At 33.5% G+C, this 12465-nt stretch overlaps 1 protein-coding gene and 1 long non-coding RNA gene across 5 annotated transcripts; both read left to right on the forward strand.

Moving 5' to 3' along the window:
* The first annotated feature begins 489 nt into the window (after positions 1-489).
* On the forward strand, positions 490-5295 carry LOC112509030 (importin subunit beta-1-like). 4 transcript variants are annotated; one of them, XM_025113898.1, is made up of 4 exons: positions 520-582; positions 1028-1133; positions 1428-3878; positions 3963-4392. In XM_025113898.1, the coding sequence occupies exons 2-4, from the start codon at positions 1084-1086 to the stop codon at positions 4159-4161; spliced, it is 2700 nt and encodes an 899-aa protein (XP_024969666.1). In that variant the 5' UTR covers positions 520-582; positions 1028-1083; the 3' UTR covers positions 4162-4392. The 4 variants fall into 4 exon arrangements, with proteins under 4 accessions (XP_024969668.1, XP_024969666.1, XP_024969669.1 ...); XM_025113901.1 differs by having other exon boundaries at positions 556-582; positions 1092-1133; XM_025113900.1 differs by lacking the exon at positions 1028-1133 and having other exon boundaries at positions 490-582.
* A 4841-nt stretch (positions 5296-10136) lies between these two features.
* Positions 10137-11792, forward strand: LOC112508466. The gene is made up of 3 exons (XR_003068763.1): positions 10137-10284; positions 10400-10452; positions 11190-11792. It is a non-coding gene; the product is annotated as an uncharacterized LOC112508466 (long non-coding RNA).
* The last annotated feature ends 673 nt before the right edge of the window (positions 11793-12465 follow it).

Below are 12465 nucleotides of genomic sequence, written 5' to 3' on the forward strand. Positions count from 1 at the left end.
ACCAAACCTGTGATTTTGTGCTCCCAACTCAAAATAAAAGAAAACCTAAACCTCAGTGTCAATGGAATAATCGTAGAAAACCGAAACCTCATTGCAAATTGAAAAATAAAGGAAAACCCAAACCCATTTAGAAGGTGGTCGTCTTTTGTGTTCAAGAAGACGTAATAAATCAAAGCTAATGATGGATGTGTGCATATCAGATCGGATAGTTGGCCGTAGATGGTGAACAATTAACCATAATGATAATATATGTAATTAATGCTGTTAGGACGAGGGACTTATTCTGTAACAAACTTGAAACCATAATGATGATATATGTAATTAATTCATTTTGGGGACCTAATACAATTTTTCATGAAACCACAGGGACCAAATCTGTAATTTACTCTTTATAAGATATCTTTACGGTAATTAACAGTTTTTAATATAATATACTTCCCCAAAATTTATAGAGACAGATATGCATTTGTAGTTCCAGTCTTCTCTCTCCCTCTCTCTCCCCCTCTCTCTCTAGGGTTTCAGAAGCGCCGCTTTTGGGCCTTTGTTTGCTGATCGGAGGGTGTTTGATAACTTAAGCATCTGGTAATTTCCATTATTAGGCCCTTTAATATCATCTATTAACTTTGATTCATCAATTTGTTAGGGTTTATATCCCCAAAAGTTGGATTTGCGATCCGACTATAAACTGGTCAATTTTTCGCTTTTCAGTCCAGTATTTCATCGTTTGATTTGCGCGTGGGTTATAATCGACTAATTTTTCGGTGGTTGGCAGTTGGAAAACTATTTAGTAAGCAATGCTTTTTGTTTAAATTCGTGCAGATCGGGATTCCCCGTCATTTATTGAACTGTCATTAGTTTAGCTGGATTGAGTTTGAGAAGAAAATTTGAGGCTTTTTTCGGGTGGTTGATAAATGATGATCAATTTCATTGGAAACAAAATCAATTTTTTTTAATCGTGGTTGACCAATTTGATTTTGTTATGCTTTTGTATGGCTATGATTGTGTTGTCCATTTGCCACTTGCGTAGGAAGGAGGTCTGTGTTAGCTTGCTAGCATGGCGAAGTGATTTTGTTAATTTAGTTTATGTTCAGATCTAAACTACTGGTTTTGCTGTTATCCGTGGAAGGCAACTGGTAAATTCTACTTTTAATGGTGTTTTTAAAGTAGATTATTAGGAACCTTTATCATTGCTATTTTGGGATATGTTTTGAATTATGAAGCAGGGGGAAAACTCAGTTTCAATAAGTAAATTGACTTTGTTATCTGATTTTTATCTGTCTAGAGTTTTTTATAACTTTCATGCATTTCCATTTCAGTTCTTTGTGATTGTTGGAAATATGGAATTAATGTTTCTTCTGTGACGTATTCTTGGTGTTATACTGTTATTTGTTTTCAAATCATCTTACTCTGATTTTATAATGAAACAGTTCCCTCAAAACAGCAATTGCCAATAAAGTTATGGCATTGGAAGTCACCCAAATTCTGTTGAATGCACAGTCAGTTGATGGATCAGTTCGGAAGCATGCTGAAGAAAGTTTAAAGCAATTTCAGGAGCAAAATCTATCTGGGTTTCTGTTGTCTCTATCTGGAGAACTTGCTAGCGACGAGAAGCCTGTTGATAGTCGTAAACTAGCTGGTTTGATTCTTAAGAATGCCTTGGATGCGAAAGAGCAACATAGAAAGTTTGAGCTTATCCAAAGATGGTTATCGCTAGATGTGGGTGTTAAGACACAGATTAAAACATGCCTGTTGCAGACACTTGCATCTCCTATCCAGGAGGCACGGTCAACGGCATCACAAGTAATAGCTAAGGTTGCTGGTATAGAGTTGCCACAAAAACAGTGGCCTGAGCTCATTGGTTCACTTCTATCAAATATTCACCAAGTCCCTGTTCATGTGAAGCAAGCCACTTTAGAAACTCTTGGGTATTTGTGTGAAGAAGTTTCTCCAGATGCTGTAGAACAAGATCAGGTGAATAAAATACTTACAGCGGTAGTTCAAGGCATGAATTCCAGTGAGGCTAGCAATGACGTGAGGCTTGCTGCAACAAGATCTTTGTATAATGCTCTTGGTTTTGCTCAGGCAAATTTTACTAATGACATGGAGCGTGATTATATTATGAGAGTTGTTTGTGAGGCAACCCTGTCTCCAGAAGTAAAAATTCGGCAAGCAGCTTTTGAGTGTTTGGTTTCCATCTCATCAAGTTACTATGAAAAATTAGCTCCCTACATGCAGGATATCTTCAACATCACTGCCAAGGCTGTGAGAGAAGATGAGGAGCCAGTAGCCCTACAAGCAATTGAATTCTGGAGTTCGATATGTGATGAGGAGATAGATGTCTTGGAGGAGTATGGGGGCGACTTCACTACTGCTGTTTCAGATGTTCCTTGTTTTTACTTTATCAAGCAGGCTCTGCCTGCACTTGTGCCCATGCTTTTAGAAACTCTTCTGAAACAAGAAGAAGACCAAGATCAGGATGAGGGTGCTTGGAATCTTGCCATGGCTGGGGGCACATGCCTTGGTTTGGTTGCTCGAACAGTTGGAAATGACATTGTTCCACTTGTCATGCCCTTCATTGAAGAGAATATAACAAAACCTGATTGGAGGCAGAGGGAGGGAGCTACATATGCTTTTGGTTCCATCTTGGAGGGTCCATCACCCAACCAGTTAACTCCCCTTGTTAATGTTGCTCTAAATTTCATGCTCACAGCTTTGACCAAAGATCCCAACAACCATGTAAAGGACACCACGGCTTGGACGCTTGGAAGAATATTCGAGTTTCTTCATGGCTCGACAATGGAGACACCTATCATTACACCAGCAAATTGCCAACAGATTATCACAGTTCTTCTCCAGAGCATGAAGGATGCTCCAAATGTGGCTGAGAAAGCTTGTGGTGCCCTCTATTTTCTCGCTCAAGGTTTTGAGGATGTAGGACCGTCATCTCCCCTGACTCCCTATTTTCAAGAAATTGTTCAATCTCTTTTGACAGTTACTCACAGAGAAGATGCTGGAGAGTCTAGATTGAGGACTGCTGCTTATGAGACATTAAATGAAGTTGTGAGATGCTCAACGGATGAAACAGTTCCCATGGTGTTACAATTGGTTCCTGTTATCATGATGGAACTCCACCAAACTCTTGAAGAACAGAAGCTTTCTTCTGATGAGAGAGAGAAGCAGAATGAATTGCAAGGCCTTCTTTGTGGGTGCTTACAGGTCATCATTCAGAAACTTGGAGCATCAGACCCTACGAGATATGCCTTCATGCAGTATGCTGATCAGATAATGAATCAATTTCTTAGGGTTTTTGCATGTCGTAGTGCTACAGTTCATGAGGAAGCAATGCTTGCTATAGGAGCCCTTGCTTATGCAACAGGTCCGGACTTTGCAAAATACATGCCAGATTTCTACAAGTACTTGGAAATGGGTCTCCAAAACTTTGAAGAGTACCAAGTGTGTGCTGTTACTGTAGGAGTGGTGGGCGACATCTGCAGGGCTCTGGAGGAGAAGGTGCTTCCTTGGTGTGATGGGATTATGACCCAGCTTCTTAAAGACTTGTCAAGTAACCAGTTGCATCGATCTGTGAAGCCTCCAATCTTTTCCTGCTTTGGTGATATTTCTCTGGCAATAGGAGAGAACTTTGAGAAATACTTGATGTATGCTATGCCTATGCTCCAGAGTGCAGCAGAATTGTCTTCACACACATCAGGTGCTGATGATGAAATGATAGAGTACACCAATCTTTTGAGAAATGGCATATTGGAGGCATATTCAGGGATATTTCAGGGTTTTAAGAACTCTCCTAAAACCCAGTTGCTGATTCCCTATGCTCCACATATTCTCCAGTTCCTGGATCTGATTTACATGGAGAAAGACATGTGAGTACTTAAAGTGTATTTCTGATGCCTTAACTATGGTGTTATTTAATCGATTTTTGACTTGATTATCTATCCTTTATTCAGGGACGAAGTGGTGATGAAAACTGCTATCGGTGTTCTTGGAGATTTAGCCGATACTCTTGGAAGTAATGCTGGGTCCTTGATTCAGCAATCACTTTCAAGCAAAGATTTTCTGAATGAATGTTTGTCCTCGGATGACCATTTGATCAAGGAATCTGCTGAATGGGCCAAGCTAGCCATCAGTCGTGCTATTTCTGTTTGAGGCTCTGCCTGTCGGTACATAAAATTTTTCTTTTTAATTTAGAAGTCCCTGCATGCATATGGTCGAGTCGGGGGGTCGGGGTTGGGGATTGCATTCTATGAGTCGGGTCGTCGCCATTTTCTGACGATGGAAGTGATACAACTTAAGTTGTTTCAAGCTGTTGCACCTGCAACTGCTCTTCTTCTGTCACCAGGGGGCGAGTAGTAATATCATGGTTCTGAAGAGTTGGGGCAGGGAGGGAGATGTAGCCTGCTATGTAACTAGTTGTGCAGGGCTGGTTCATTATCAATTTCACATGATGTCTATATCTCAAGAGTATATGAATTAGCCCATATCATCCACAGTGGCTTTGGTTGTCGGGGTATAGGAGTTAGAAAATTCTTATCACAAAAGAACACAGCATGCTGCCATTTTCCATTTTGCTTTCACCTTTCAATTCATTTCCTTCTTTTGGGTCAATTTCAAGTATTGCATCAGTCCGTGCCATCTACAATATACTTGAACTGCACACATATTAGGTACCCATTACATTTTGCATCATACATTTTTCTAAATCTGATATTTTTAGGTAGAGGGGGTCTGTCAATTTTGAGTCCTGCATCAGTCTGGTATTGTGTCTTGCTCTTTTCTTCTTCTGAAAAGCCAGGTAGGGGGTTGGCCATATTACATTTAGGCAGCTAGAGTTTTTGCATATTTCATCAGTAGGTGTTTTTGAAGTCCAAAAAAGGAAAGAAAGAAAGAAAATATTGGAATACAATGCATTCATGAAATCATGTGTGCCATCTTCTTTTGTTTTTCCCCCTTGCTTGTTTGTTGGTCTAAAAAGTTGAAGAAGCATATAGGTTTTGTAAATCCTGTTTTGATTCAGAGAGAGAGAGAGAGAATGGAGAATATGTCACAGCTTGTGATAAAAAGGTGTGGGAATAGGATTGAAGGTTGGTTGGTAGAAGAGACATTATTTTTTGTAATTTTGGCTCATCAAGGTCTTTTCTTTTTGGTGTCAAGTGAAACCTTACAACCCCATATGGATTTGTGTGAATGCCAAAGTTTTATTTGTATTGGGTTCCCTTTTCTTTGTTTTGTTTTGTTATGTTTTTTTTATGTATATTTTGAATCAATAGCCTTTCAAATCAATGTTTTTGGTACATACTGTCTCTTGTTTGGACCTGTTAGCTATTTTAGAAATTGAGAAGACAACAGCTATGTTAGAATGAAGAAATAAAACATAGCATATCTATCTGTTGGAGATGCTTTTATGATCTTTTTGATAAATGATCGATGATGCTCCAAAGGTTGGTTTTGTTCCATGTCAAATTCACATTGGTTCCCGATAATTTCAGCATCTACAGGTTTTTGAAGATTTCGGGTAAGGGAAAGCTCTTGATGTTTCATTGATGGTACCGAAAAATCCATCCTGCTTTTTTTTTTTTTTTTTTTTTTTTAAACTTTTAAATTTTGAGAGATCATGTGGCAATTGTCTGGTGGTTTGTAGGGTATTGTTAAATGTAGATTTGAAATGAATCTTTTTTTTTTATAAGCATTCTTCATCTCATACAAATGTTTCCTTATATAAAATTTTGATTTTGATTTGATGTAAAGGTGTTGAAATAGTAATAGAGTTGTGCTCCTTAAAAATTGACCACCCACAAACTCACTCATACGATTATTAGTATTCAACTTTTTTGCGTGTCAATCTGTCATCACATATAACTCGTAACTTCAATTGGAAATCGCACATCTTTCCACCAGAAATGATTGAAAGCACCGGTTTTATTGAGGACAAAGATAAATCCAATCACTTTCTCTTCATTTTGAACGGTTAAGTTTTTAAATAATTTTTTAGTAAAAAACCATTCAACCTTTTATTTTGAATGATTAAATTTTTGAATGAAAAAACTATGAAACTATCTTATTTTAAATGATCTAGTAATTGGACATTTCTTTAATAAAATAAACCATTGCACTTTTAAAAAATGGTTACCTATTTCCTTTTAACTCAAAAAGAAGTTGCTTAGTTTAATGGTTTTTTACGTTCAAGATGAAAAAGTTTAACGACTTTTTCATCAAAAAAATAGTTCAAGGTCTTAATCATTTAAAATAATACATTTTAATAGTTTTTCATTTAAAATGAGAAATTTAAGAACTAAACCATTCAAAATAGAACACTTGGTTGGATTTTTTTTTGTACTTTTCCCTTTTATACACCCATGAAAAACCACAAAAGTTGGATCCTTTTTTATTTTATAGCATATCCAATTAAAATGAGAGTTGTTTGTTTATTATTTTTAATAATGCGTATTTGAAATAAGATGTTTGAAGGATTGTTTACGGATTGCTTGCATTTACCTTACCAAATGAGTGTGAAGAAACAAAGAATTTTATCCGGTAAAAGGCGAAACAATGACCGATGTCTTACATAGTAGGTGAGGAAAGGTAATCGTCCTTGCTTACCTGGTAAAAAAAGATTTACCAACAGTTAATAAGTCAATACCATTGGACAAAGCTCTTGTAAATTATCCACATTTTTTAGTTCATATAAGAACCTTGGATTTTACCTTAAACTTTGTTAGAGGTGATTTTATTAGTTTTTATATATTTTTGATTATTATTAAAAAAATATAATAACAATTTATGTTAAATAAAAATACATGGGACCCACAATAAAGGTTCATATAAGTATCGCTTAAAATATAAATGAAAGAATAAAAAATGTGAGCAAATGGGTAAGTTAGTTAATTAAAAAACTAAACAAACAACCTATCACTTCACATCAAATAGAAAATTGTTGTATATGCGGATTAAACTAAAACTAGTTGGTTATTAGAAAAATAAAAACATAAAATCCATGTTTTTGATACATAATAAATTATAAATTAAGCCTTTTTTCGAATGTTATCTTGGTTTGGAATGGTTGGTTTTTCTCTTCTCGCTCCCTCTTTTCTTTCTTTGTGGGAGCCTTGGTTTCTTTTTTGATGGATGTGGTTCGTCCTTGCCTGAATGTTTAATCTGTTTTAGTGTTTTTGGTTTTTTTCCTCTTTGATAAAAAAAAAAATAATGTATTTGAAATCTTGAAATAATCCCAATTCCTATCAATGAAAATGCTTTGTAGTCAACTCTCCATTTACTTTTCTTATTCGATAGCCTACAAATTAATCATTATGATCACCCTTTCACAAGTACAATGTTAGCATAGGGACCAAAATTCCACCTTATTTGTAATGGTCAAAACCTTATTTATAATATTCAAAAATAGAAAGTCACTGACATTTTATTCAACCACTTAAATTAAAACAATTTAATCGGTTTGAAAAGTACTAAATTACTTGATTTTGAATGTTTAATCAAACCCATGAACGTGATTAGATCATTAAGAACAAGTATTGGTTGATTAAACTTTCAGACACGGTATTTCATTTAAACATGGTATTGTTGTGGGTGTACAAGCCAATTGTGTAGACAGGAAAAAAAATATATATATATCAAGGATTCATCAAAGCCTCATAAAATGTGAAACCGTATGTATGAATATTTGTTGTAGATAAGTTATTACTATATACTTCAAAAATAATCATCACCCAATTCTTTGAATCTTAGAGATGGGGGCATGGATGATACCCTCAACCTAGTTGTCGTCTCTACCGATCACAACCACCATCTGATTGTTGTATTACTTTGTTTGTACACACGGTCTACATCTTTTTTAATAAAAAATAAAAATAGTTGCAATGTATCTTAACTTAACATTGTTAAAAATAGTATAAGCAAATTAAAACATTTTAGTATTATGATAACAACATTGGATTCGATGGAGTTTAAATAAACCATAAAAAATTTCCCTTTTTGAATGAAAAAAATTGGTAAGAAGCACTTTTTTAGAAAGTGTGATTATAACTCATCTCTCACTTTATTTAATTAGTAGTATATTAAAATTTGTATTATATATCGTTTTCAAATTTATACTTGTTTATTTAAAAGACGAATATTAAAAAACTATGAAATCGATTCAAAAACATGATCTCTTAACTACTTAATCAAACTCAATTACATATCTATGTTATCTTATAAAATATTTGATAAAAAATTTTAGAAATAATTTTTTATGTCTAAAGTACTGTTTATTGATGCATATTACTTAAAATTCAAGATTATAAGTAAATTGTGCATAAGTACAACTTATTAAAGCTTCAACTTTGAGTTCATGTAACTAACTGTAGAATGTAGATAAACATAATCAATTATAGAATAAATATCTCATTTTAAATATAAAAAATCTAAAATAACTATTAAGTTCTAACAAAATACTTAATTATTATCCTTATAAAAATTATATTATTAAACTAAAAATAAAAATAAATTAAAAAAATACATAAAAAAGAAGAAACTTTAAATAGTTAGTTTGCTACTAATATCAATATTTTTTTATGATATATCTTCATATTTATATTTTATTCAAAAATATAAACATTATCACTTTCTCAACACTACATAAAACTATATTATAACATCAATTGAGACAAAAAAAAAAAAAAACATTAAAATCGAGATGTATATCACTGCATTGTGCGAGTACCCTTCTGGTGTATATATATATATATTAAAGATTAAACAGAAAAATAAAATAAATATTTTTTCCTTAAAGGTGGTTTATAACTTTAGGCAACATTTGGTCTCCTCTTTGGCGAGATTATGAGTTAAATAAAAATGAAGATGAGGAAAATTAGGTTTAATTTGATAATATTAAAAAGAAAAGTGACTGTCAACCTTTTCCTTAGTGCCTGCTGCTTCCACTACTTGCTCTCTTCTCCATCCATTACAAAAAATTGCATTTTTTTTTATTTTTTTTTCTTTTTCTTTTAACATAACAACTATTTGATTTTGATACACATTTACTTCAAAATATCCATAACAAATTAAGTCTTATCAAATGTTTTACATACATATATATTATTCTCAATAACTCACTTTTTTTTAACCATGCATATGCATCATCATACCATACCATCATTATAAAACAACAAAAATAATTATATATACATATATATATATATATAGAGAGAGAGAGAGAGAGAGAAAAAGAAGGGGGTATGTATATATATATATATAGAAAAAGGGTTTTCTACTGTGGAGAGGAATTGAAGGAAAGATAGGCACCAAATGCAAAAGGTGGTGTTTGGCACATTGATAAGTATGCAACATAAGTGGACTAAAAAGGCCACCAACACTAATAACCTAACCTTCCTTTTCATATCTTCACAGCTCATGGATTTTAACTCTTCACAACTCCTCATCTTTCTAAGTTTTTCTAAACATTTAAGCTTAATTAATTGTGACTACACATTCTCTCTCTCTCTATACATATATATACAGAAAAATGATGCAAATCCCTTTTTATACTTGTCACTTTAACTCCTATTTTCACAAGGTCATTCGTCTATCTAGATCTATATATGTATAAAAGGTTTAGGTAGGCAAAAGTTGAGTTGTGTCCCTTTGTCATGGTGGGATCAACACTACAGTGATGAAGAAAATACAAAAAGAGCAAAAAAAGAAAGAGTTAGTTTTTGTGGCATACAAAACAGTGAGTATGATGCAATAGCTACCAAACAGTAATCAACACTCACACACAGCATCAATAAAAACACAGATAAATGAATAAATAGAAAAGTCAAAAACTGATGGTTACTCAAGTGACCAAATGCAGGTTTTGACTTAGAAAAAGGCAGAATATGAGAGCCATGCAAAGGGGTTACCAACACATGCATTATGTATAGTATACATTGATGTAACATAAATTAATGAAGTTGACTTCACAATGGTGGCCTCTTTGGTGCACTCATCATCCATCCATCCTTGTATAGCTATTGGGTTGGTATCATCTCAATTCTCAACCACTATCATATCTTCTTCCCTCATTTTCAGTTACATTTACATTTACATATATATATATATATATATATATATATATATGTATGTATATATAAGCAGCAAGCACATCTCCCCTTGTAAATTATCTTCCATCCATTCCCACTACGTACATCATTCATCAACCAGTATTCATGGCTCTTTCTACCAGATCAACTACTCTTCTCATCTCATTTCTACTGCTTCTTTACATATGCTCAGGTCACCACACCTTCTTACATTCTTCATTTAACCTTTCACTTGCTTCATCAATTGCTAAGATATATATGTATATATCCCTAGTTAACTAACTAGTACTCTTTGCCTTTTCTTCTAGTGAGTGGCAGCAGTGGTTGTGCAGATCCCATTTACTCTCCCCACAGCTACAAGGTTATTATCTTCACATGTATATATATATATGCATTGTTTAACCCCATCTCCAATAGATTTTCTAAAAATATAGAAACCGAAGATTTTTACTTATTTTTTTTTCTTCAAAACTTTCTTTCCCACACCAACGAAGTTGCCTGTATATATTATCATTTCATATAAAATTTATTTGAAAGTTTATTGGGATATTAAATCTATTGAATATTTTCATATCGTTGAAATCTCCAAAATGAAGAAATTATATATCCGGTGGAGCTAAATGTAATTTTTTTAAAACTTTTATTTAGCGAAATTGCTCAAAATAGTCATTTCACCCTTATACATTTACCTTTTAACTATTCATTTCCCAAAATTACAAAAATGTCGCTAGCTACTTGCACCTTTTAACTAATTTACAGATTTGATTTGGTCCTTGTAATTGCGGACCATGTATAGAATTTTTTTCTTTTTTTACATTTTGACCCCTCTACAAGTTGAGGAGTTGGTAGTAACACACATTTTGGAAATCTTGGGAGAGAAATGATTAATAGGTAAATTTGTCTAATGGAAATGACTATTTTGAGCAATCTCCTTGTTGTTTATCTATAAAGAATTTGTTGAAGATGCTATAAGAAACTATAGTTCTTACAAGAAATCCAACAAGCACGGGGTTCAAAGGAGAGTGGATTCTATTGCAGTTTCTTTTTTTCTATATATATATATATATATATAAAAGGTGTAGTGTTTTTTTCATGCAGGATGGTTTCAGGATACAACATGCAAGGAAGCTCTCATTGCTTGATGCAACTTTAGACTACGACGATGCACGAGCAAATACTAAGCATGATCCAAGGAGGGGTGGGGGAAGGAACCCATGACACTTTTTAAGCTCAAGATGAATGGTGTCACTGAGAGATCTAGTTTTGGTTGTGGATCGGAAGACTATATATATATATAGAGGGAGGTCCAGGAGAAAATCTTGAAAAATGAAAAACTAATGAATACCCTAGTAACCGTTTATCTCAAGGTGCATACAAATAATTGAAGTTGTTTTTTTGTTTCTATGCACGTATGCATGTTATGCACATGTGCATATCTGACAAATTGCTTACAAATTACTTGTATGTATATGCGTATACCGTCCAGATGAATGGTTAGTAGGGTGTTCCTCAGTTTTTTATATTTTACGGTTCTCTCCTGAACTTGACCTTATATATATATATATATGATATATAATATATCTGTTTATTTATGTTCGTTTTCTGTATTTCTTAAGTATTAATATTTTAGATGCCTTTGTGGGCTCAATAATTTGAAGGACTTAAAGGTATCCATCTCTACAACAAGTTCCTTACTGTACACTCTGGCTACAGCTTAATATAAATAAATGTTTTATCAACCCAAGAATAAGCCCATTCAATGATAAAATATCCGAATGCATGAATGATGGTCACAAAATTTGAACATAGGGTCGTTGCTTAATGAGACTCGTAACTTATTATACATATGATTGTTTGAAAATGATTAATGATATAGAAAGTGACTTATTTAGTAAGTTTCCAGGGTAAGTAACTTTATCCATATAGGACTTAACGGAAAACCAACTAAACTGAACGTAGATCATGCACAAGAAGGAAGCAATTTAATTAAATTGATGATATATAGTGAGATGAGCAGTTTAAGAAGATTTTGAAGGCCGAATGATAAAGGCCTAGACTAGTACTTAATTCATAGCTAAATGATGTGATGAAAGGGGCCAGACTGTGGTAGAATCCTATGAGGGGCTGTCTGGGAACACTTAATGAAGCCACAACATAATTATTAAAGGTAAGTTTGTCAATTGTGTGTATAAACAAGAAAAAGCAGAAACATAAGTGCTTCAATAGAATACATCTTAATCTTTTGAAGTATATAATATTCATATACGATAATTAGTCAAAGTTTGTTTGGTTGGTTTTATCAAGTTCTTTATAGATAAAGTTGTTTGTGTGGATTAATCTGTCTGTATAGCTTTGGAAAAGTTTTTGTTTGGAA

The sequence above is a fragment of the Cynara cardunculus genome (genome assembly GCF_001531365.2).
Source record: "Cynara cardunculus var. scolymus isolate 2C chromosome LG 3, CcrdV1, whole genome shotgun sequence".
NCBI classification, from domain to species: Eukaryota; Viridiplantae; Streptophyta; class Magnoliopsida; order Asterales; family Asteraceae; genus Cynara; species Cynara cardunculus.